Source organism: Barbus barbus (assembly GCF_936440315.1).
Source record: "Barbus barbus genome assembly, chromosome: 38".
Taxonomy (NCBI): domain Eukaryota; kingdom Metazoa; phylum Chordata; class Actinopteri; order Cypriniformes; family Cyprinidae; genus Barbus; species Barbus barbus.
This window is the reverse complement of record NC_136716.1, coordinates 17,627,183-17,655,096: the sequence shown is the minus strand read 5'-3', so window position 1 is coordinate 17,655,096 and position 27,914 is coordinate 17,627,183. Positions and strand designations below refer to the sequence as shown.

Here is a 27,914-nt window from a genome sequence, read left to right as displayed (position 1 = left end):
TCTTTCAGTAAAAAGATTTTATTATCCTAAACATTTACTTAACATGCATAGAGACATGAAGTATCTTATTACATCGAAAATAAATAAATAAATACATATAATTTTACAAAAACCTTAATAAATAATTTGACCATGAAACATTAATTTTATGCCTCTATATTTGAGGCTCAGTTTTTAAATGCAACCTTATATTACACATTAACAATGTTCATTTACATGCTGAAAACAAAAAAGGTCCAGTGAATACAGCATTTAATATAAGCTGCTATAAATACCGCAAAGGAATGTGCATAAATTGTGTAATTAGAACAAACTGTTATTTTCATTTCTGGAAGTAAGTGATAAAGACCACATGTTAAATAACTAACTTTTTTGCATCAATATCAGCACTGACAACACACTATCCTAAGGGCAATAATATGCTGCAGTGACAAATGTATTGCTAAATGTGTCTTTCTGTATTGAGTTGATTCTAGATTCTTTAGACGAAGATAAACATAAATGAATACAGACAACTGGACTCATCAGTAAGGGGCTATAGGACTCTAAGGAGCCACTGCCATTGAAGGATTGGACATTACAAGTATTGTAAATTTCGCCACCATTATTGGTTTTTGTACAGTGCAGAGAAACCTGGCAGTTACATTTGTCAAAATGTTAATAAATGTTTCCAGGCAGTAGTGTGTGCTTGTAAATGTACAAAAGAACAACCAAAATGAATTTTTCATATAAATATTATGTTCTGTCTTGAAATAGATTACTTTAAAGCCAGTCTTATGGATGGTACAAATGTTTATTATGTCCAAATCTGTGGAAACAGATGCAGAACTCCTCATGCATGGAAAACATAGCAACATGGGCTGTTGTCTCTCCAACTATGGTATGCAACTTTCATGCATTATTAAAATAACAGTATTAATAATAAATATTATTTGGTCAACATCATTTGCAATATTCAGTCAGTATATACAAAAACAAAATGCGTCTTGGCAAAGTAATATTGCCTTTGTAATTTAAAATCTCAGTGCAAAAGGAGAACATAATATTTGTACAGCTTGAGCACAAAATATATTCACCTGTAAGAAGTATGACATTCACAGTAAAAGAAAAAAATTACTCACAAAGGTCAGGTGAATAACACGTTCTTGAAAAAGGTCATACAAACCAGCAATTCTCTATGACATTGATAACAAAATGTGTTGACAGTGGGAAAAATATACTGCAAACTAAATGCAAATAAGAGCAATTGACATTAACAATGCATAAAAATCTGCCAAGAAGCCTTGTAAATGTCAGTGTTGAATATGCCTTTAGCAAATTTACACATCGCTGTTTCAGTTTTGGCATTTTCACAAAAATAGCCTGCTATCAAAAATACTGTAGTGCAGTCCTTAAAGGAATAGTTCTCCCTAAAATTTGAATGACTCACCCTCAGGCCACCCAAGACGTGGATGAGTTTGTTTCTTCATCGGAAATTTAGCAGCTGTCTGAACTCTCATTCTAACGGCACCCATTCACTGTAGAGGATCCATCGGTAAGCAAGTGATGCAATGCTAAATTTCTCCAAATCTGTTCCAGTGAAGAAACAAACTAATCTACATCTTGCATCGCCCGGGGATGAGAAACTTTTCAGCATATTTTCATTTTTGGGTCAACTATTCCTTTAATGGCCCAACTTTAACTAGGTCAAAGAGTTTTAAATCAGATAAAAACATTTCATTAACAAAAAAATAAATAAATAAACACAACAATATACAGCAGAATAAATAAATGATCATGCAAATAATAGAGAATCATTCATAATCAGAGCTTCTATCCCAAAGAGAATATTCCCATACAACTCACACAGAAAAATCACCAGGAGAAAATGAGTCAAACTGGCTTGATTCTTGTTTGGCAGCTGATCACAAGACATACGACTGCTGAATTTGCAAATACATACAGTATATGCCCCAAAAACAATGCATAACTTGTGCTCATATTAATTCAGATTGTAATTATGAACATTAGATACACATGAAATCTTTGGTCCAGTTATTATTACTATAGCTGTCAAACATGCTATTCTGATGTTCAATTAATAAATAAAAGCATTATTGTATTTTTTCAACTTTCAGTTTCGTGAATTGCTTATGTTTTGTTACATGTGTCAACAGTGATTTATAAATCGTGCTTTTTTGTGCTAAAAGACAAGTAGTCATACTTACATTCATATCAATTTTAAATTGTAGTACAGATATCATAAATTCCTATTGCAATTTACAGCTAGGCCGATTTTGTTGTGGATTTGAGTGAATCTAAAGCTCCATCGGAAAATGAAGGCCACATATTTCTGACACAGAGCTGTAGATGCATCGTCAAGGTGTAGACATGGTACAAATCTGCATACATCTGTTTAGTCCAAAATCCTGCGTACCTCAAGGAATGACACATACTTGGGTGACATGAACACAGTCACTAATACTGAAGTTGAACTGAAATGCATGCTGACATGTAAAAACCCTTAGGAAAACTGTGACACAAAAAGGGACAAACATACTTCACTATTAACCCTCAACACACACACACACAGACAACAGGAGCTTTAGAAGTACAAGTAGTATGTCCAGTAGATGAAGTTGATGAATATGAAGGAGAGGGGGAAGGACAGCCTTGAGTAGTTGTCGATGTAATGCGGGTTTTCCACTTTGCAGCAGTTCAGACAGCGCACGATTTGGCGTGTCGTTGACATGCACTTGGTGCAGTGGGTTTGTGGCTGCGAGGAGTTGATGTCCTCCTTACTTTCACTGGGGGTGGGGATGCTGGTGCTGCCCATCCGGGACAGCATCTCCTCCCGTTTACGGGCCCGCAAAGCGTGGCTGCCGATGGAGGTGACGATGCCGTTCATCTCATCCTCGCGCTCCTGCATTTCCTGGCCATACTGATGCAACAATGAGACATAAATGTATTCGATTTACTGGGTTCGATTATGGTCTCGGTATTATCCAGAAAAAAATGGCTTTTTGATTTTTCCCAAAATTTTTAAAAGAATATTTCACCTCAAACTGAAAATTTGCTGAAAATGTACTCACCGTCAGGCCATCCAAGATATAGATTAATTAGTTTTGCCTCTGAACAGAAATTTTGCATTAAACCGCTTGCTCACCAATGGATCCTCTGCAGTGAATGGGTGCCGTCAGAATGAGAGTCCAAACAACCAATAAAAACATCACAATAATCCACAAGTAATCCACATGACTCCAGTCCATAAATTAAAGTCTTATGAAATGAAAAGCTGTGTGCTTGTAATAAACATATCTATCATTAAGACATTTTTAACTTCATCACTTAATTATTGGTTATGGCTAAAATGTGAATCCTCTATCCATAATATTGCTTTCTCCAGTAAAATCTGTTGTTAATTGATGGACTGGATTTGAGTCGTGTGGATTAGTCATGGATTATTATTATGTTTTTATCAGTTGTTTGGACTCACTCTGACGGCACCCATTCACTGTAGAGAATCCATTGTTGAGCAAGTGATGCAAAATTTCTTTAAATATATTTAGATGAAGAAACAAACTCATCTACATCTTGGATGGCTTGATGGTGAGTTCATTTTCAGCAAATGTTCATTTTTGGGTGAACTATTCCTTTAAGGTAAGTGGTCTTAATATTCTTAATATTAAACACATTTTTTCGTTAGTCAATGTTTTTTAGTTATATCAGCTCAGTTGTATTGAGTAGATTCCAATATATTCAAGTCAGTGTTTTGAGTAAATGGAAAGACCTGTTAATGTAGAAGAGCAAAAGTAGGAAATTACATGTCACTGCAGTGACATTTGCAAATCATACAGTTCTCATTAAGACTTGATCCATTAATTAAAGTATAGTACATCTCAATTAATGCAACAAAAAATGGATTAAACTGAAGCAAACTTTCATACATTGAAATGGATTGAACACAATAAACATCTATAAAAATTGGGTTGCTATAAGTAAATTTAACAAGCAGCATAAATCATTTTTTATAGGCCACATTTATTTTGATAAAGATTCTCACCATATATGCATTGGCAGCGTTTGGCTGGTGTAACGTGCAGAAATGAGCGACTGCGTATTCAATCAGAGCGCCAAAGATGAAGCTGAAGCAGATGCCCAGATACACATCGATGGCTTTGATAAAGCAGTTGGCATTGGGTAGAGAGGTGCGAGCTCCCATCATCAGGGTGGTCATAGTTAAGACTGTGGTCACTCCTATGCGTTAACAACAAAGAGTATTGAGTTATAAAACATTTATGAATCTAATACACTCTCAGAATCTTACTTTGTGTGAACTAAACAACAATACTTTAAAAAAGTGAATACCAAAAGCCGTTTTCTTGACCTTACTTAGATATTCAAGTATTTGTTCAAAACTTATCTAAATGTTGTCCCAAATATTAAATGTCATCAGAACAAACATGCGTTTTGGGAAAAGACAAGTAACACTGACACTTGTCAATGCTTAATGTGAATGTTACATGGTGATTCAGAAGGTTGTTACTGTGGTGATGAAGCTTGTGGTTATGTCAGAAACAAGCTATTACTAGACAAGAGTGTTGCATAAGTTATTTCTGTGAAAAAGCAAATCCAGATTCACCCCGTTAGCTATGTCATTAGAGCCATGGATTATGTGATCTGAGACTATTAATATAAGTACAAAATCTGTTCTTTTGCTAAGAGGTTGCATTAGCAAACATGGGTGTCCACCAATGGGAATAAAAAAAAATATTCACACTAAAGCACTATCAACAACACTAACAAGAGATCATTCTTTAGTCGTGGCCTAATGGTTAGAGAGTCGGACTTGTAATCCGAAGGTTGCGGGTTCGAGTCTCCGGCCGGCAGGAATTGTAGGTGGGGGGAGTGAATGTACAGCGCTCTCTCCACCCTCAATACCACGACTGAGGTGCCCTTGAGCAAGGCACCGAACCCCCAACTGCTCCGGGTGTGTGTTCACGGTGTGTGTGTGTGTTCACTGCTGTGTGTGTGCACATTGGATGGGTTAAATGCAGAGCACGAATTCCGAGTATGGGTCATCATACTTGGCTGAATGTCACTTCACTTCATTTACCACTTTTTATTCAACTTGATTACAACTACTTGCATGATTCTTGTGTAGGTCACAAACAGATTCTTGATTCTGTACCTGAAGGTATAAGTACACTACTATTCAGAAGTTTGTGGCTGGTGAGATTTTTTTATGTTTTTGAAAGAGGTCTCTTTTGCTCACCAAGGCACTGTATTTGATCAAAAATACAGCAAAAACACCAATGTTGTGAAATATTATTACAATTTGAAATAGCTGTTTTCTATTTTAATTAATTTCAAATGTAATTTATTCCTGTGTTGGCAAAGCTGAATTTTCAGCAGCCATTACACGTCTTCATGATGCTTCAAAATCATTCTAATATGTTTATTTGTTGCACAAATCATTTCTTCTTGTTATCAATGTTTAAAACAGTTGTGCTGCTTAATAGGTTTTGTGAAAACTGGATGTGTTTGAGAATTTTTTTGTGACAAATGTTCAGAAGGACCTCTATTGACATTTGTGTCATTCATCAAGCTGCTGAATACTGAAGAGGTGTTGATACATTTTGATGATCACATGTTAATGTGGTAACTAAGGACTGCATTATATTCCTACCTATGCAGATGCGAGCAGGTACTGAAGATTGACTGATCCAGAATGAGACCCATGACAGAACCACCAGGGCACTGGAAGGAACGTATGTCTCCAGAATGAAATATAAGATGCTCCGTTTGAGTTTGAAGTGGAAGACCAACTTAGGGTAATTACCTGTTACATTATTAAAGAGAAAGTAAAAACATCAATACAGCAAATCATTTGTCACGTTTTTGTGACAAATGAGGACATCAATTTGTATAATGACACAGGTATGACATAGGTATTACAAGGTGAAGGTGACTTATGAGCACATTGCTCCATGTCCCCACTTTTCAAAACGCTTATAAATCATACATAGTGAGTTTTTTTTGGGAAAGTACAAATGCACAGACTCCTGTGAGGGCTAAGTTTAGGTGTAGGGTAGGTGTAGGGCAATACAGTTTGTACAGTATAAACCATCGAGGGGAAGTCGTGGCCTAATGGTTAGAGAGTCGGACTCGTAATCGAAAGGTTGCGGGTTCGAGTCCCCGGCCGGCAGGGATTGTAGGTGGGGGGAGTGAATGTCCAGCGCTCTCTCCACCCTCAATACCACGACTGAGGTGCCCTTGAGCAAGGCACCGAACCCCCAACTGCTCCCCGGGCGCTGCAGCATGGCTGCCCACTGCTCCGGGTGTGTGTTCACGGTGTGTGTGTGTGTGTGTGTGCATTTGTTCATTACTCACTGCTGTGTGTGTGCACTTGGATGGGTTAAACGCAGAGCACCAATTTCGAGTATGGGTCACGACGACATTGCGCCTATGGGATGTCCCCACTTTTCACAAAAACAAATGTGTGTGTGTGTGTGTGTGTGTGTGGGTGTGGTGTGTGTATGTGTGTGTGTGTGTGTGTGTGGGTGGACATACCAGTCTCATAAACGGCTTCAGATTCAGAGGTGTAGTGATCCTCAAGGGTGTACTGAGCCAGCTGTAAATGATCAAGACCGCTAACTGACTGGTTTCCCCGTGTCCAATTGAAAACCACATCTTTCACATTATATCCCCCTGTGGAAAACATAATATAAATTGAAGAGCCAATTATCACTACATTATAAGTAATTCCACTGCTGAGAGCTGCTATATTTCCACCAGATTACACTTATACGGCAGTAATAAAAGCATTCAATTACCACTAATTCTATATGCAACGCTACTAGAGCATTACGCTATGATATAGGTATTACCATAACATCAATAATTCTGAAGAGAGCAGTTCAGTCATTTGGAGGCCAACCTGAAATGTTAATTCATATGAGTTCCCTACAGAAAGTTGCTAAATAAGGACTGCAACAGTTGTCTGATTCGTCAAACATGTAAAACACATCCTTGTTAGCATTTTCTTATCTTTTTTTTTTCAAAATCAGCTAGACAAATACTTGCAACAATTATACTTGTTTTAATCACTGTTTACAGTGTGTTCACAGTTTGAAAAAAATATTAAATACCAGAAAATGTTTTTCCTAAATACAGTTTTATCATCTCACAAATTTTTGCAATGTGTTCTTGTAAAATCATAATTTTGTTGTAATATAATACTGTTTTGATCTGCTATTTATAATGGTTAATTTGACTATTTTCATAGTGTGATTTTTTGTGAATTGTATTAAAACCAGTTATGGTTAGTTTGAAAAACAAACAAACAAACAAAAATAAATAAATAGTAGTATACCCCCTAATAGTAGGAACCCACAGCAATTAAAAAAGAGAAACTATACAAAATATATTGTCCACATTTTTTAATTCTCAGATAATAACAAGTGATATTTCAATTATATTTTAAACACAGAACTAGGAGACGTCCCCATTTTCCATTTTATAAATCTGTTTTAAAATAATGTTAATAACTTACTATTTTTTTATCATAAACCGAAAAATTTTTTCGGGGTTTTAGAACTGAAAAATAAGCAGCTCTATTATTGCAGCTTGTTGTATTGTGTTGTAATACATTATGTACACCTCAAGATGGCACTGTGTCATACAAAGTTTAGTGTGCAAAAGAAATCTCATAAAAAATTACTTGTTGTACAGATTAAATATTTTCCCTCAATCTAGAGCATAAAACATTGTGAAATGTTGCCCTGATTTCACCCAGAAATTAGTTATTTCATCAAACAAAAAGCACATACTGAACTGAGAAGACTAAATAAGCTTTAGCTGTCACACTGTTTTTACAGCTTGTGTCGCTAATTTAACTTTGTTTTATATGTCCTGCTGAAAATACCAGCGTACACAACTAAGAATTAGCATGCTGGGCAAGGCTAGTTTGTATTTTTGGTTTGGTGATGGTCAACAATAGCTGGCTCATTTATCTCCTGCTGCATATTGTGTGAGTAATCCATCTGGTGTTGCCAAAAAGCACATACAGCAGTCTTTCTGCTAAGGTAGAAGCCAGATAGAGACGCCAGAATCCAAAACACACCATATGCTGGCCATGCTAGTCTTTTCAGCAGGGTAATGTCCATTCAACTGGCCAAAATCATCAAGCAGATTTAACACCAGCTGATAAAGTAAACCTTAAAATATTTAGAATGACTGCTGTCTTATCTTATAGTGGCTTCAGAATGAATGCAACATATCAGCATAATGCTCATGTGTCTAAATAATATAAAACCTCTTTAATATTCATACATGCCAAGCCAAACACTCACACAGCAGTCATAGGCGAGTGAGCATACGGGAGACCTTGTATGCAGATGAATTTTTTACAACTTAAGGGACATTTATGGTGTGTACACCTGGAGCATCCATCATTAGTGAAATTAATATTTCACAGGAACTTCACAAATTTAGAAAAAGTCTTGAAACATGCAAATATTTTGAAGGTTTTATGCAGCATAAGTGTACTAAATCACACTTTGGAGGGAACACATCATTCTGTATGGCAGATTCAGGAACAGACTAAAAGCAATATAAGGTCAGCTCAAAAAACAACATTCTCATTCACTTACTATTGCAATATAATTTATTTGTCAAAGTCAAAGTTTTAAAATATAAGTATATATTAACATATATACTATGCAGTATAGTAAATATAGTAAAAGTATATATTAAAATTGTGAAAATATATATAATTTATATATATATATATATATATATATATATATATATATATATACTGTTACAATTAACAGTATAATATATAATAAAGGTTTGGACAGTATATATATATATAATGTATATTGTTTATAATATATTTTATAATATATATTTTTATAATATCAAATTAAAAGTATATTAAGCATAATTTATATATTAAAATATATATACATCAAATCAACTTTTTGAAAAATAGAATTTTAAACAATAAAAATAAAAAGGGCATGGAGAATGCATAAAAATACAGTCATGTGTAGCCTAGGCCTATATAAATGTTCTATTTTGTGAACACTTAAGCAATTGCAAGTGAATAAAACCCACAGGATTGAAAATTGTTTAAAATCTGGCTATAGAAATAGCATATTATTTGAGACCTACAGCTTTCAAGTTGAAGGGTACACGTCTGTCTGTCCATGGGATATTTGGTAAGATCCATACTGCAGGCCACCGTTGTAGTAATTCTAGAGAAACAGAGAGAAAAAAGAGTGACATACATGAGATAATGTTGTTGCTTATATAACACTGGAAATCAGCTCACTGTCTGTGGATGCTACTTTCAAGCTTAAATCTTTGATGCCAGCTGCCCATCTGTACACAAGCTTTGAGTCCCTTGCCACCGCTTCTATTCTATTCTATTCTATTCTATTCTATTCTATTCTATTCTATTCTATAAACTCTTCCACTGGCCCATAACTATCCCTGCCTCTTTCTAGTTGTCCCCTTAAACCCTATTCCCTCCATCAACCCTCCAGTCAGTCCTTCAATATCCTTTCTTAAGACCTCAGCAGTGTCTGACTGTAGAGCAGATCCAGTGAATGACACCTCACTACCTCAAGGCATACAGCACTGTTCCGTTGGGGAATATCCGGATCAGTCTGTTTTCGACAGTGATGTCATGCAGGAAGGATTTCTTGGAATCCACAATGAACGTATCAGGGACCCAAAGGAGCTCTACCAGTCTCCCATCCAGACTCAAGCTCTTATTGCCATCAAAACACAAGCGTTCGTCTGTCCAGCGCTGACGAAGAAAGATGGTGGCTGTGTAATCCTGGGAAGGTTGAAAAGAGATGCTTATTTCAGCCATGTGCACCACAAGCTTAGATTTACATCATACACTCAGCCCTTATACAACTCTGTCCAAACATCAAAGAGGCTCTTTGAAATATGGGCCAATGATGTGACACTCAATTTTTCCTACTGAGATTTAAAAAGATACATTAAAATCCAATTCATACACACGACTTGAACACATGCTGTCAATTTCTGAATTATGATTCTGAATTATGGGCTACTATTAGTTTTTGTCAGGCTTAAAGTCTGTAACTTAAATTTTTTTATATACTTTTATACTCTTAAAATTATATTATATTGCATTATATTAAATTATATATTATATTATATTATAAATGGAATCATAGAACATTTCATAATTCAAAACTAAAAATAATTATAATTATCATTGTGTATTTAAAGTTTAAGGATTTTTTTTAACTCAAGTTATGATATTTTAAGTACAATTTTACAAGCTCAACTTGCATGAAAAAAACATGCATGAATGGAAATACAAACAACTGAATTGTTTTCAAAAGGGCATATACTTTTTAAAATACATGAAAGCAACATGAATACTAAAATTACATTTCTAATAACTTAAAAAAAAATTAAAATTAAGATTTCTTCTTTTCATCACCTCAGATTCAAATAAAGAATTTGTAACTGACCCTATACTTCCTTATTAGTTGTATATGCTTTAAAGTAAACATTTACAGAAAAATAGAATGTTTTGTGATACCTTAGTAATTTAGAAATAATATTTGGATGCTTGTGATTTGTAAGAGTATCATACCATGTTGATTTCTGATATGGTGTCTATGCTGGCGATATCCAGACTCATTCCTACAGTAACAGGCCCATCTGAAAAAAAAACACAACAACAACACGCACTGCATTCACTACAGAGTGACAACACTTCTAACAGAGAAAGACAGCAGAAAAAGGTTCTTAATTTACATGCGTTACAAGAGTGGACTGCATCAACTCAAGCCCGGAGCGTTTCCACTGAGTTTACATTTGTTTTAATTGCAGTTGTTGATGATGATAGGACTTTAAGAGAAGGTAAAAATCCACTTATGCAAGATAATAGTTTGTGTAAGTGTAAAAGCTTTGATCGTCATACTGCCAAAGTATGGCCTAAGGTACTTGTTGTATCCCTTCATCAGTTTCTGAATGGTGGGAGGCAAGATCTCCTCTGTGCTGGCGACAGAGCCATCCATGCTCCTGTAAAAACAGCAGAACACAAAACACACAAATTCACACACATTAAGCACTCACTATTCCACAAGTCAGTGCAGAAAAGCAGAAAGCCAATGTTACTTCCACCGAGCCAAGGCATGTTTTGATCATGTGGACTTAATTGCCAATAACTTATGACCTAGATTTGAAACACTGTCTATTTTTAGGCTTCATCTTTTCTCTCATTAAAGCACTGCTGCCGACTGTGGCGTGTGCGATTTGAACATCCTCAGCGATGGTAGAAGCGATTGTGTTCTTTCCCGCAGAGTGAAGCCTCTGTTTCTACAGTGTAAAAGGCCCATGAGCTTCAGATATTATTCAGCTTCAGGGTAACAACTCCACAGAGCAGAGCAGCACATGTAGGAAATACTTCAAGAGACGTCTGAGGAAAAAAACCTGCTTGGTTGACACTACACAATACCCTTATAAATATTCTAGAATGAACAGAAACAAGTACTGTGGGCAAAGCACAGCAGGAGGACAGAGGTACACGTGGATTTTTACTGCGGCAGATCTCTTCCGTCCCTTCTGTAGCTTTCTCAGACATCACCCTATATATAATATTCTTATTCTTCTTTAAAAACATACAGTCAGGTCCAAAAGTCTGAGTGTACATTGAATATCTGAGATTCAAAATGGACATAAATAGAAGATTTAGGGAGTTACAATGAAGCAATAAAACATTCATAAAATGAATGGGAAATATTTAAGATTCTGCATTAGTTTTAGATATCTAATCAAAATAGGTTTGCAATATTGAACTTGTGACTGATCAATACAATGTTTTTGTATTCATTGATGCTCTTTCAAGATGCTCTTTGGATCATTCACAAATTATACTGGAACACACAGTCGTCAGATTTGACACAAACTTGTGGAGTTCATGCAACTCGGGTGCTGCGGTCATTGTAAGATGGACAAATAAAATGTTATGACTATGAAATTCATGTTAATTTTGCTCACAATTCTATGTTCAATACAATACACTATGTTCAAAAGTCTTTGGTTAGAATGTTTTTTTTTTTTTATTTCAGCAAGAATAGATTAAATAGATAAACAGTGACAATAAGACTTCTATTTCAAATAACTGTTTTCAAACACAACTGTTTTCATAATAATAATAATAAGTAAGAAATAAGAAAACAGGAAATGTGTCTTAATGATTTCTGAAGGGTTATGAGACACTGAAGACTGGAGTAATGGCTGCTGAAAATTATATTTTATAATAAAACAGATATTTTAAATTGTAATAATATTTAAAAAAAAATAAAAATAATAAAAATATTGTGTAATACAAATATTGCTATTTTTACTGTATTATTGAAATTAATGCAGCCTTCGTGAGCCAAAAACATTACATAATAAATTATTTTACTGACCCCTAAATATATATATATTCAGTGCCCTCCATAAGTATTGGAACAGTAAAGACAAAATTGCTCTGTTGGCTGTGGAGTCAAGACATTTGCAAATATGATTAAAATATAAATATGAGACAAAACTACAGAATGTCACATTTTATTATTAGCCGTTTTAACACATACATGTTTTACCAAATAAAAAGAACAGCACTTTTAGAGTTCATCCCACTCATTGATGTGAGCATAAGTATTGGGACAGTTGAACATAAGGCAGATATAAAAGATTAAAAGCTATTATTTAGTTGCAGATCCCTTGCACACAATCACAGCAGTGAGTCTGGGACCCATAGACATCACCAGACTCTTGGTCTCATCCTTTGAAATACTTTTCCCAGCCTTTAATGCAGCCAATTCCAATTGTTGCTTGTTTTGGGGAGTTTCTGCCTTTACTCTCCTCTTCAGCTGGTGAAATTCATGTTCAGTCGGATTTAAATCTGGAGATTGACTTGGGCAATCTAAGACTTTCCATTTCATTTATAATTTTCCCTTATAAATTCCTTGACTGAACTGGCAGGGTGTTTGGGGTCATTGTCCTGATGGAATATGAAGCACTTCCCAATGAATCTGGTGGCATTTTCTTGAATATTCGTAGGCAAGATGGTTTTGTACCCTTCCAAATTCATTCTGCTACTGTCATCATACATTAAGTCATCAGTAAAGTTGAGACGGCCTGTTCCAGAGGCAGCCATGCATGCCCATGCCATGACACCACCTCCACCATGCTTTACAGATGAGGCTGTATGCTTGGGATCACTGCAGTCCCCTTTTTTTCTCCACATTTTTGCTTTCCCATCACTTAGATAAAGGTTCATCTTTGTCTCATCGGTCCATAAACACAGTTCCAAAACTCTTCTGGCTCACCTTTGTGCTTTTTTGCAAACTCTAATCTTGCCTTTCTATTTTTGGTGCTGGTCAGAGGTTTGCATCTTGCTGTGTAGCATCTGTAATTCTGTGTCAAAGTCTCCTGAGGACAGTAAATTGTCCGGAGAGTGAATTTCGAGGGGGGACGGTGTTTTATTTCCAACTGGTTAGATTTATTTGAAAATTAAAGTGATTTCTATACTTTATCCATTCAAAAGACTACAAAAGCGATCCCAGTTCTGCATAAACCGTAGTGCAGTGCAGACTAAACAAAATGTAGCGGGATATTTGTGTCTATGGTTTGCTGGGCAATGCCGTCTTTGATTGGCCATCAAGAGCAGACTGCAGCCAATGGAAATGCTTCTCTATTCCTGCACATGCTGCTCCTCACAGCGCAGATGGTGAAAGCAGACTGCAGTTTGTCATTCACTGAAACACACAAAGTGTAGAGACGATGTAAATAATAGATTCAGTGTGCAGTGTAGAGAGCGTCACTAAAATAGAAGTTTGTGAGATCGCGATGAACTTCATGATTATAAAGAGTTTGCAAATGTGAAATTGAATTAATACAATAGATTTATACATTATTGATTTTATTCAAAAGTTAATATAAAGCGACTTACATTTTAGGAACACTTGTCTGATCTGTTCAGAACTATTTTGTTGATGTCACAGCTGAGCCACTGCGCATCTCCAAGCAAACAGCGCTGTTTCAATTATGAATGAATCTTTGTTTTTGAACAAATCTAGTGAGTCAATGATTCTATGACCCATTCATAAAGAGAGTCACTTGCTTCATTCCTTAATGAATCAGCCGTTTGAACGAATCGATTAGATGAATGATTCAGTGACAGACAGTGACTTGCTGCCACCTACTGGGAGTTTCATTTTTAAAGTATACATTTTAATTGTTTAATGTTTCTATATTCATTCTCATAACATTGTTTTTATTAAATGTATTAATGCCACCTTGGCAAAAAAGTCTTGTTAAAAAGTCTGTAAATATTCCACATTTGTGCTCTTCTGTTCCGTGCAAAGATTAATTGATGATGCTGATTTCAGGTCTTCCTGATTGTATCTTATTATTTTAAATGAATTTGTTGTTTAATTTTTTTTTTTTTTTTTTTTTTAAAGTTAGTAAATCTATTTTTGGCACAACATATGACATGTTGGCAATAAAGTTAAAAATGTCATTACAAAGGTTAAAATTTGTCAAAAATCACCTTATAATAGTAACTTTAATTTCTGTCATTGATCAGAAGGTGTTCCTAATTTATTTATTTATTTTTTTAAGTAGAAGCACTAGTGCTCCTGAAAAGAAACGTAAGTGTAGAGTCCTTAAGAATGTAATGTTACCTTTTAAAACTAATTGAAAAGGTTTTTGCAAAGTGTAAACTATTAAATATAATCTACAAATCATGCAATACTGTACCGCTAATCAGGCCAATGAGAGACAATCATTCTAATATTTTATGAAATCATTAGTTTGTTTCACTAATCAATGTTTTTTTTTTTTTTATTAAACACAAGAGGTCATTAATAATAATTATATTATAAGATGCACAAATTCAAACACAACGCATCTTTAATTTGGGCAGAATTGCAGGTGCCTGTCATAAGAAGGTTTAGAGAAAATATGACATAAGTTCTTAATAAATGTTTTCATAGATTATAAATGTTTTTATGATAAAATACATCCGAAAGGTAATCTAAAATTACCATTGTTAACCCCCCCTCCTCTCTCGGCCATTTCCACCACTGCCTGTGAGGCAACTGTTCCAATACTTATGCTCACATCAGATAGAGGGATGAAACTCTAAAAGTGCTTCTTAGCTGGTAAAACATCTATGTGTTGAATCACCCAATTCTGTATTTTGTCTCATATCCATATTTTAATCATATTTGTAAATGTCTTGACTCCACAGCCAACAGAGCAATTTTGTCTTTACTGTTCCAATACTTTTGGAGGGCACTGTATATATACTTAAAAAAAACATATATCAGGATAAATGCATTCTTTATAAGCTATTGACTTAAACCTAGAATTCAATATAAATATTATTTTCAAAATCAGGTTTGCCTCAAATAGAAACACTCATTTGAAATGTTCATATTCACCTGTATCCAGGTATGAGACATTTTTTTAGACATTTTCACCCATATGATGTACAGAATTATGCATGCTAAAATTCACACACATACTTGTATGAAGAAACAAGACAGACAACGACTGGGAAAGATCAAAAGAGAGGAAGTGAGACAGATGGTGAGAGAGTGTGAGAGACACAGAGAGTTTGGAAGACAGACGGAGAGCTCTAGGTCATTGACATGATGGCTCTATACTCTCATTTAACTGTTACTAAAATCTAAAAAAAAAAAAAAAATCTAAACAAGAAGTGAACCATGCAGGTCGCGGCCTCTACATTACCCCCTATAAACACATGGAAGGCAGTTCAAAAACATTTTTGACCTCCCAGACACATCTGATAATGTTCTGCATAGTAGAAAAAAAAGACTTTATACATGATGTATAGCTATTTTCACTGGTAAGCACAGCTAGAGTTTCAGAATGTCTGTTTTTCAGGATGATTTTCTTGATGAAGTCTGACTCCACATGCCTCCCATGATAAAGCTGAGGTGTGCAATTTGTTACAATATTTTCTCCTATCTCAGCTTAATAAGCAGAGACAGCTAAAAGTAAGCCATTTGTAGGTTGTTTCCCCCTCAAAAAGGTGTAACACTGTGTCTCTGTGGTGTAGCAAAACATTGCTCTGTTTGTTTGAGCATCCCGACACAGCAACCAACGGCGTGACTTGGGTGGGACTACCTGAAAATCTGACCAATGGCAAACAGTCATTATTTTTGCAATTCTGACACTACACTTCAGCTTTAATTGTCCATGCTAGTCAGAAAATCTTTTTTAGAGCAATGCTGCTTGGGCACTTTCGCATTGAGAATCGGAAACAAATTTCTATCTGGATATTGGGCCCTGTGTCTCACCTGGTTGCCCGCTGACAGCAACATTTCCTAAAGTGGCCCAGCAACATTGCTCAAAAAGTAGCCTTGTGTATCATCAGCCTAAGACTAGACATTTTTAGTGTTAAAAGTCAACACTTAGTTTGCTGCCCCCTTCAGGCTGAAGTCCAGTCATGTGTGAGGGAATGCTGAGTTATCGGCCTGTGAATGCTGGGTAGACAGTTTTTCTCTGCTAACTGTGGCAGCTGATAAGCATCCATCCTACTCTTATAGGCATTTAACACGGTATTGATGCATTCATTTGTTACATGCTTTGACTCTTTATGTGAAATACCAAATAGCAATGTGTTTGCAAACAATTTTGTTTCCATAATGCTATGAATTTTGTTCCAAACTATTTTTTCTTTTGAATCATATCTTTTAATAAACATACTAAACCATTTTACTGAATTTAATGAACAAGTTGAATGTAGTTCACTGAATTGGTCTGAATGCCGTTCTCAAAATGGTCAGAGTGGATCATTTGGACATACTCTCTCTCACAATGATCCGTGATAACAGTTCACAGACTCGGTGAAACAAGAGCCATTTCTTTCTAACATATCAGAGTCATAATGATTTGAATTAGTGATTCATCTGCAACATGTAGACTGCGATATGTAATGAGCCGAGAACTTGAATTTAACTCATAGGGCACAAAGTAAGTATTATTACAAATGTTAAAAGTAAACCTATAGTGGAAATAAGTTTTACAAGTTGGTTTTAATAACTAGCATTATTTAAACTAGATTTATTAAGATTAGGATTATTTTTTAGCCAAGTGATATAAACAGTATTGTTTAATGTAAATGTATTAAATCAAATATAAAACAAAATGACATCTAAATTAATTTTCATTTTGCATTAAATTGCTAAATATGATAAATATGATTAATAAATACAATAAATCGTAAATTGAAATATATATATATATATATATATATATAAAATTTCCCCTTTACAGAACTAAATATTTACATTACATTTATATATATATATATATATATATATATATATATATATATATATATATATTATTATTATTATTTTACCTTTATACATTTTCTTTCTTAGTTTTGAACCAACCTTGAGACTAAATCCAGCCACGTCTCTGGTGTTTACTCTGACTGACGTGTTGTGTATGGAGGAAAAGCTCTCCTAGCCCCAGCTGTTTCTGCTTTGGTCCACAGAGACAGTTTCTCAAGCTTGTATCAACTCCATCTCCCCGTCTACACACATCAGTGGTCATATGAGATATGAGCCCCAACATTGCAAATGCTCTCTCTCAGAGTATCTGGAAGACCTTATCCAGTACTGAAATATTAAACAACCCCAGAAAGTTTGTGCAGAAAATATTTTAAGTCTGAATGTTTTTAAACTGATAGAAAACAGTCTGAAACAGCAATAAACCAAATAAATAAAAAATACGCAAGCAAGCTTGCCAGGCAATTTGTTTATTGAAACTAGCTAGTGATGAGTTCAGAGTGATGATGACCTAATTATTTTCACCACTCTGATCTCCTCATGTGATTTGGATCTAGTCTTGTTTACCCAGAAGTGTGTGTCAAAGAAATGAATGCTTACTGTACTGCGGGTTCATGCATTAAATATGGCTTTTAAAATCAAGGCTTGAAAACGAAAAAAGAAGTCAATCGGTTCACTCCGAGCAGAATCGATATTTTAACGTTTCCGTTTCTGTGTTCCTCTGTATTATTACCGTTCCGAAACCGGTTCGAGTAGAAAAAATAACGGTTAATACCATTATTTTTAAAACTGTCTTTGCCTATAATAATATAGGTTGTTCGTGTGCTTGCACGTGGACTTACAATGACTTTTGCGTTGTCATTGTAAGGTGTGCTAATAGGGCTTGCAGCAGGTGAATCGGTCGTGCCATTAAACTGCCTTGTGTTCTTTTTGCCATGGTGGCTGTATGATGCTAACTGCAGAATGGCTTTCAAGGACCGCGCGCGCAGATCTACGGCCAATGTTGAATCCAACGTTTATATGTTTTCTACGAATCTTTGAGTTAACATGCACTAAACATGAGTGGAATAAATTTACACCGCAGCGCCCCCACACCTTGATGCTCATGACAAGAATAGCATGTAAAGTTATCTTTATTGAAGTGAATTAGGTTTAAATCGCCATCATGCATGAATGAATTATATTTTTGCAATTTTACACATAATAATCCACGATGATCACATTACACAAAACTGAAATTGCACGTCAAAATAAAACATTGTTAATATTTTTTGAGACACCCCAGAATTTCAGGGGAGCCCATGTCTTATTAAAGGGAGCCGAGCTCCCCCGTAGTTCGCACCCTGCTCTCCACAACAAATCCTCTAAACTTAAGGCTGCTTTAAAAGGCTATAAAAATGTCAATCCAAAAACAAATTAAAGGTGAAACTGATGCCTACCTCTGTCACTCGGCACGTCTGTCACAAAACAGTCCTAAAGTATATTTATATGTTTCTACAGATCTCTGGAAACTGACCTATAAAATAAAAGTTTAATCATGGGGTTTTCATTAAAATAACTTTTAAAAGGGTCATATTATAAACATTTTTCTCTGAGGTCCAATTGTAATGTTATTACTTTTTTGTGTACCAAATAACATTTTAGTTTTTTGTTACCATTTCAGCCTCTCCCTCAATCTTGAAACTAAACAGTCATGTGAAATAAGAAACATCAGTTTTCTTTGCCAAATCCTAAACCCTCCAACATTATTGCCATGTCCGCTTACTATAAGCAACTTTGAGCTTGTTTTTCATGAAGTCACTAACAAATTTGGGCAGTGGCAGATTGCATTTTATAGGCTTATTTGTCCAAAATACACATGGGTGTTCAAGAGCGAGAGAGTGAGAGAGGAACGAGAGAAACACACAGTCATTGAATTGGGTTAACCAGTCATATATGTGAAACATTTTAATCATTTGTGTAAGTAGCAAATTCAATTTAGAATTATATTATGCTTTGCTTTCACTTTCTCCCAGATAAAAGGGGTGGGGGAGTGGTGTGTGGCCAAGTATGGTGACCCATACTCGGAATTTGTGCTCTGCATTTAACCCATCCAAGTGTACACACAGTAGTGAACATACACCCGGGGAGCAGTTGGAGGTTCGGTGCCTTGCTCAAGGGTCTCACCTCAGTCGGGGTATAGAGGGTGGAGAGAGTGTTGGTTATTCACTCCCCCCACCAACAATCCCTGCCGGACCTGAGACTTGAACCCACGACCTTCAGGTTACAAGTCCAAATATCTATCCCTAACCCTTAACAAGGAACATTCTCAGCTAACGTTTTGGCAAGGTTCTCTCAAAGTATGAACAAACGTTCTTCCAGTAATGTTAATAGAATGGTTGTTCAGAGTTATGGTTTTTACTAATGTTCTTAAAACGTTAGCACACAAATGTTAGTTAAGTTATACATCGTCTATGGAATGTTTTATTTCTGAAAACTTTTAGCTGGATGTTCCACTAACGTTATTTAAATGTTACTTGAATGTTAAGAGAACAGTCAAAATTAACATTGTCTGTAAAACTATTAAATGGAATGTTTCCTTTAACGGACACTTTTTTTTACCCTACATATAATATCACACATAATCACTGTAAAAAATTGAGGTTGCCAGGTGTTGCAAATAATTAACTTGCATGACATCAACGGGCCAAATTTCGAATCACCCAACAGACTTTATCGAGCTGTTTTTGCAGAAAGTGAGTTTGGGTTCTAAAAGTTACAGTATGATTTCACAGTCAAAAGATCAAAGAAAATGTTTTTATGACACGGCCCTTTAAAATCCACCTAAACATTATTGGGCCTATATATGGACCTCAAACCAGTAGGTTTATATTTCAACAAACAAAAACATTACAAGTCCCTTTGCAAGATTAAGCCTTCATCCTTATCTTCATGTGCTAAACTCTAAGAACCCAAAAAGGAGGAATGGCTCTTGTTGTTGTGGTTTGTTATGTGATGGAAGCTGAATTCCTGGCTAAACTATATGTACACCCACTAAAGTCTCCCAGCTTGCCAGAAAGAGAGACTGGAGATTGGAGGGGAAAGGAGGACAGGAAGGGGGTGGGGGAAAGCAGATGGTGAGGTGAATTGATGTTGGCACACTTCCTCAACATCCTCCTTTGATCTATTGAGTCATCCCATCAACATCTTCCCATCAAATATCAAAGGTCAGACCAGAATACCAGCATCGACGATGAGATGCATATCTCATTAAATGGAATCTGCCTGAACTCTCATTGAACATGGCTGAGCGGTGGCCGTTCCAGTAAATCGACGTGCTTTGTCTCTACACTGTCACCAGTAATCGCGTTAGCATTGCAGCTACTGTACTGCTGCATGGAAAGATAAGCTCAAACAGGCAAAACAGAGAGGAGACACGATACGAGGGCTGTTATTTCCATCTGTAACCCGTACATCGACTCCGACGGTCTCATTCAGGCTCACCCAAAAGTCTACACGGATTAGCTATAATTCCATCCTTCCTTTAGCTACACCTTTCACCAAGCCCACATAATCTGGTGTGAATGGATACTTAAGGCATATAGTCTTTTATTTGCTGCCAAAAGAGTAAAACCTAAATTATACCCAGCTTGTCATCTCGGCAAATACGTCACTCCAAGAGCTTAACACCCAGGAGAACTTGTTGACAAAAATGGGTTTTCCGCCTCTGCTTTCCTGTGAGCGTTGAGAAAAGCCTTGTTTATCAACTCTACAAAGTCACTACTGAAGTGAATGCACATCCTACACTCTACAACTTTTTGAGACACAAATAAATTAAGGGGGCACGACACAAAAGCAATAAACAGAGTAGGATGCAGTCATATTCAGCTAGCCATATGGCAGTAATGAGTGTAGGAATAGCAAAATTGTGTTCATAATAAGCCACCAGGAGTTTCTTACCTGCTGATGAAAAGGAGGAGGAGCAAAGAGCCCACAAAGCTGCACAAATGCATGGCTGCTTGAGCGTTACACGTCTGACTGAGAAATGAGAGACAAAGAATGGAGAGATTATGTAGAGATTGAACAGATTTGTACACAGAGATTAAGCATTACTGACAAATTTCGCAGTTAGAACAAGCGCTCAGCATTTTAGCTTGATGATGTTCTGTCTATGGTCATGTCTCTTTTCTGTATATTTTTATTTTTATTACTATTGTTATTCTTAATTATTGTATATTCTCTTCATTAGTGTTCTTTATCACCTTAATTATATGTTGTCTGCACTATGTTTGTACTTTCTGTACTGGAAGCTCATAACACCAAGACAAATTCCTTGTGTGTGCAAACACACTTGGCAATAAAGCTCTTTCTGATTCTGATTCTGATTCTGAAAACTTTCCTGTAGCTCAAATAGTAGAGCATGGTGCTAGCAACGCCAAGGTCATGGGTTCGATTCCCAGGGAAAGCAAGAGCTGATAAAAATGTAAAAACTGTAACTTGAATTTGGATAAAAGCGTCTGCTAAATGCATAAATGTAAAATTAGGGCAGGTTTTCTCAATCCACCTTAAGTGTGTCTAGGGACTGTCAAAAATATACCACTTACTCAAGTTTTGATTTACGCTATAAGGTGATACCCTTAAAAATAAAAACTTGTTTCATATTTTAAGACAAATTTTGAGGTAACCAATGGAGATAGGAAAATATATAGAAAAAGGATTTTCAATAGCAAATTTCAAATACTTGTGAATTATTTGTGAAACTTTGATACATTTGTCTTCGGAAATCTTTTACCTCAGACCTGTATGTATAAATTTAACCATTGAAAATGTGCACTCTGATGCATAATCCCAGAGCAACGAGTGAAATAATCCCTTAAAAATGTTTTAATGTTGGAATCCAGTTCACTCTCACAACAGATTTACTGATGGTGACATAAAACTCTATATAAACTGTGCATATTTCCAGGGAATTATGTAAAACCACTTTAGCCATGTGATCACCAACTACACAAAGATGACAAGATACAACCGTATAAGTAGTATTTGGGTTCATTCTTGAATACTTTTCATTTGGCTCTGAGCTTTTCTGCCTTGTAAATAACAGCTTTTAGCTGGCCCTATATACCAGAGCTACTTTTTATCTTCTTGATATCTATTTTGAGCCTTGATGGCAAAAAATAGTCTGTGATTCTTTGCTCAGTCTTCCAGCACCATTACAATCTGTGTGCAGCTGTGACGATGAGTTTGAGACAACAGACGTCTGCCCTGAAGCCTGTGTTCATAAACACACAATGTGCAGCAAGAAGCAAAAATGCTTCAATTTTCGATCGCATGGATAGTGCTACTAAAAGCAGTTGTGCTATCTTGATATCATCGAATCATGTAGACATGGCCAAACAAAAACAAAACTGTCATATTGCTAACATGAAAAAAAAAAATCTGCTGACCCAGATTAATATGTTCATTATTATTTAAACAGACAATCACAAACAGAAAACACACTGAGATTATCTTCCAATCTGCATGACAGTGCTCATCTCTAAAATCAGAATATTTAATTTAATAATTTTTTTAATGTAACACTCCTGTCTCTTTTCTACTCATCAGCTCTTCATGATGGATTGTGGTGGAGGCGGGTAGCAGAATAAGTACCACTGTTCATGACAATGGTAAAGCAAGTTACCACAAGCACATATTTCTTGTTGTAAATCAAATGAGGTACAAATAACAGAAAATGTCTTAAAGGGATAGATTACCTCCAAAAATGTCATTCCGAACCTGTATGACTTTCTTTCTTCTGTGGAACACAAAATAGGTTTTCTGAAAACCATTTGGATTTTTTTAATAGAAGTCGATGGGGTCCACACAGATGAAACACTCTTACATTCTTTTATATTCCACAGAAGAAAGAAATACATACAGGTTTTGAACATCATAAAGATGAGTAAATGATGACAGAATTATTTTTAGGTGAACTATCCCTTTAATTTTTGTAAGCACAAGTTGAAACATCTTTACTTGGAGAAAATGTTGATGTCTCTTGATTTATTTGTACCTAAATACATAAAAAGTGCATTCTTCCCACACACATATAGTCTTCTATCCGTTGCAAAAGCTGTTCTCTTGTCTTTTGTTCCTACCCTAATGGTTTGTGAGTCAGTGGCTGCTCGGAGGATCCTAATCTTAAAACTGAGGTGTCACTCATTTACAGTGACAGATGACATCTTCCATGAGGTCCTGGACCTTGATAGGGAGGACCCCACGGGAAGGGTACACTGGACTTGTTTAACAACCTTCCCAAGAAACCAAAAAGGCCTGAAGCTGGGAATGCTGTTGTGGTCATAGCCAGGCACAGTCATGGCCAGAAATATCGGCACCCTTGGTAAATATAAAAAGAAGGCTGTGAAAATTAATCTGCATTGTTGATCCTTTTTATCTTTTATTTAAAAAATTCACAAAAATCTAACCTTTCATTGGAGAATAAGAATTTAAAATGGGGGGGAATCTCATTATGAAATAAATCTTTTTCTCAAATACACGTTGGACACAATTATTGGCACCCCTAGAAACTCTTATGAGTAAAATATCTCTGAAGTATATTCCCATTCATATTCACAATTTTGAGCACTCCAGGGTGATTATGAACATGAAATTATCCAGCCATGGCTTCCTGTTTCACAGAAATATAAATAGGAGGGAAAATATAGCCCAAATTCCCTTAATCATCCATCACAATGGGAAAATCCAAAGAATATATTTCTGATGTACAGCAAAAGATAATTGAACTTCACAAGAGCTAGAGCAGTGAAAATGCCCATTTCCACCATCAGGGCAATCATTAAGAATTTCCAATCAACATAAAATGTTACGAAACTGCCTGGAAGAGGACGTGTGTCTATATCGTCCTAATGCACGGTGAGAAGGAGAGTTTGAGTGGCTAAAGACTCTCCAAGGACCACAGCTGGAGAATTGCAGAAAATAGTTGAGTCTCTGGGTCAGAAAACCTTAAAAAAATTGTCAAACAGCACCTACATCACCACATGTTGTTTGGGAGGGTTTCAAGAAAAAATTCTCCTAGCTCTTCCAAAAACAAACTCCAGCATATTCAGTTATCAGACACGACTGGAACTTCAAATGGCACTGGCTTCTATGGTCAGATGAAACTAAAAAATGAGCTTTTTAGCAACAAACATTCAAGTACCCATAAAAAGTACCCCATGTGTACAATGAAATATACTGCTGTATTTTTGATGTTGTGGGCCTATATTTCTGCTGGAGGTCCTGGACATCTTGTTTAGACACATGTCATCATGGATTCTATCAAATACCAACAGATAAAAAAATCAATAAGTGACTGACTTAATAAGTTAGAAATCTTATAATGGGCCATGTTTGGATCTTAAAACTGTACAATAATCCAAACACAAACCTTGATTCTGGATGAAGGAATGGTCTCTGATCTCTTGTCAGGTGTTCTCTAACCTCATCAGGCATTATAGGAGAAAAAAAGTATTGAATAAAAGGGTGCCGTTAATTGTGGCCAATGTGTATTAGAGAAAAACATTTATTTCATAATGATATTTCCCCCCATTTTAAATTCTTATTATCCAATGAAACGTTCGATTTTTGTGAATTTTTTAAAATAAAAGATCAAAAGGATTAACAATGGAGATTAATTTTAACAGCCTTCTTTGATCATATTTTTTCCAAGGGTGCCGATATTTTTGGCCATGGCTGTATCTCTAGAGTTAAAGATACAGTGCTCTGCCCTTTTGACTTTCTAATGTAATATACACTACCATTCTAATGTTTGGGATTTGTAAAAAAAAATTAATGTTTTTGAGTCTCTTAGTAAAAAGACTCCATCTCACAATTCAGACTTTTTCATGCAGCTGTGAATTTATATCTCACAATATTGACTTTTTGCTCTGAATTCTGAGTTTATATCTGAACAGTCTTAATTGTGAGATAAAACTTCACAATTACCTTTTTATATCTTAATCCCATTGCTGAAACAAGCTTCCATTATACTCACCAGGGCAGTTTTCTATTTTTAAATATTTAAAAATGTAATTTATTCCTGTGATGGCAAAGCTTAATTGTCAGCAATCACTTATCCAGTCTTCAGTGTCACCTTCATAAATCATTAAATTATGCTGAATTTGTGCACAAGAAACATTGCTTATTATTATCAATCAAAAATGAAAACATTTTTTTTTTTTTTTGTTGTTCTTAAAACTGTGCCTAATTGTCTCTAGGATTCTTTAAAGAACAGCATTTGTTTAAATTATTAAACCTTTGTAACATTAAAATATCCTTACTGTCATTTTTGACCATTTAACAGTCTTATCTTTGCTGAATCAAAAGTATTCTCTTTTTTCCCCAAAGAAAATCTTACTGTCTCCTTTTCACTTTTGAATGGTAGCATAATTAGGAGGCCTGAGGGCTGGTCTGACATTGCTAAACTACATCCATCTACAAAGCAAAGAGCCTCTGCTATTTTCTTTATTGCTCACCTTCTTGCTATATTGACTTCAAACAGCAGATATCTCAGCGAGAATCTAGGTCAGTGAATGACTGATTTCTGGATCTCGCAACAGCAAGGACCAATTACTGTTCTTTGACTAACTTAAAAATATCTCAAGAACCTTCTGAATTAATCATGAAAGCAAAACAGGTGCATAATGCAAACCATTTTACTTTATAAAGCCTTTCTTGGCCTTATAATTCACTGAAAAGATGTTTATTTTTTGCTGTTTATTTGTGTGCATGATGTAACAGGGAAATCATCTCATCAGAGTATTGTAAATAAAATATGGATGTGGAGGGGGGGGGGGGGGGGGGGGGTTGTGTACAGGGTAAATATTATCATCCTGCCTTTGATAGAGATTATCTGGGCATCTCATGGCACCCAAGATAAACAACTTTCAACACAACTGATAATTTACCAGCTAACAGAGCACATGAGACATGCTGATTTGAAAACCAATGGTGAGCTTAGCCTTAAGCCCTCAGCTAATTGCCACATGGAAATTTCACAGTTTTTTTAGGCTGCAGTCCATAGTAATGGATAGCAAACAAACAGGGATCACTACCAAACCATGTCACTTGAGGACGTTAATATAATCTCAGTTCCCTTGACGTAACTCTATGCCTTCTTTACAGATTCGTTCCAGTGCACATTACATTTGGATGCTGATAAATCAATCTTTGAGTGCCATATCACTTTTTTTTACTACAAAGCAATCTTCTAATGAAATTAAGCATGGTTGCCTGTGACACAGGACGTGGAAATACATTAAACTAAAATATTTGTATCTTAAAGCTACATTTAAAAGTGAAGCTTCATGATGGCTATTTTTTCTGTAGGCTATGAAGTGAAGTGACATACTGCCAAGTATGGTGACCCATACTCGGAATTCGTGCTCTGCATTTAACCCATCCAACGTGCACACACAGCAGTGAACACACACACACACCGTGAACACACACCCGGAGCAGTTTATGCTGCGGCGCCCGGAGAGCAGTTGGGGGATCGGTGCCTTGCTCAAGGGCACCTCAGTCGTGGTATTGAGGGTGGAGAGAGCGCTGAACATTCAGTCCCCCCACCTACAATCCCTGCCGGCCCGAGACTCAAACCCACAACCTTTGGATTACGAGTCCACTCTCTAACCATTAGGCTACGACTTCCCCCTATATTCACTGTATGGACAGTGAGTATAAGTGCAAGCAAAACACAAAACAGACAGATGTGATTTCCCTTATAATATTTCTGTAATGCATATTTTTAATGCAATCTTCAACAAATATGAATATTTTCAGACCATACCTGTCAAAAACAAAAATTGTATTCAAACATGCACTGACACTTAATCGGCTAATTCAACCTAACCCAAAGTTTTAATATAAAAACTATAAAACATTATTATGAACTGATATTTGAATGGATTATCATATATGTCCGTATTTAGAGTAGAAATAAAGCACGGCCATGTGTGTTGTCCCTTGAACTTAGTTCAAGACTGAAAGGGTTCAATTTTACCATCTATCACAGTTGAACTACATTAAACACAAATACAATATACATTTAGACTATTCTCATTAATGTAAAACGCGATTTACATTTATTATAACAACACAACCGTCCTCCACAATATAAAAGAAGCGTGTTTAAACTGTTTAAAGTCTTCGAGAGATTTAAACAACAAACATTGTTTTGTTTTTTTAGTAAACGATATGATGAACATAACCGTGCAATCCATCGTACAGTTTTGACTTTGCAAGTTTTCACATATCAAAACATTTCATTCAAATTCATAAACGTACATCAAATCACATATGACTCACTGCGTACTTACATTTAAAGCCGGGCAATCGTTTGCATTTCCCAAACGCTTAGAATTTCGAATCACTCATCTACATATGTTGTATCGGTTGTAAGTCCGAGCCATTTAGTTCTTTGAAAGGAACAAACGTGACTTTCAGCGGTGTTCAAGGCGCAGGAATCCGTCAGTGATACGCAACTTCTTCACAGCAGTCCCTCTAAACTACTGGTTGCATCCCAGACACATTCTGCGCTGT

General features: G+C 35.8%; 1 protein-coding gene across 1 annotated transcript; it reads right to left on the bottom strand.

Moving 5' to 3' along the window:
- Positions 1 to 5: 5 nt before the first annotated feature.
- On the bottom strand, positions 6 to 27,914 carry LOC306857889 (gamma-aminobutyric acid receptor subunit pi-like). Its single transcript, XM_079398156.1, has 10 exons — positions 27,692 to 27,914; positions 21,294 to 21,371; positions 10,958 to 11,058; positions 10,628 to 10,695; positions 9,612 to 9,829; positions 9,160 to 9,242; positions 6,553 to 6,690; positions 5,669 to 5,821; positions 4,043 to 4,236; positions 6 to 2,920 (listed from the first exon to the last, which is right to left on the bottom strand). The coding sequence occupies exons 2-10, from the start codon at positions 21,344 to 21,346 to the stop codon at positions 2,585 to 2,587; spliced, it is 1,344 nt and encodes a 447-aa protein (XP_079254282.1). The 5' UTR covers positions 21,347 to 21,371; positions 27,692 to 27,914; the 3' UTR covers positions 6 to 2,584.

What these genes read in the sequence shown, in the direction of transcription:
- LOC306857889 (XM_079398156.1), bottom strand. Translation starts at nt 21,346, where the DNA reads ATGCATTTGTGCAGCTTTGTGGGCTCTTTGCTCCTCCTCCTTTTCATC. An exon ending in TACCCTTCAACTTGAAAGCT is followed by an intron (nt 6,691 to 9,159) that starts GTAGGTCTCAAA and finishes TGTTTTCCACAG; the next exon opens with GGGGATATAATGTGAAAGAT. An exon ending in ACGCTGCCAATGCATATATG is followed by an intron (nt 2,921 to 4,042) that starts GTGAGAATCTTT and finishes TTGTTGCATCAG; the next exon opens with TATGGCCAGGAAATGCAGGA.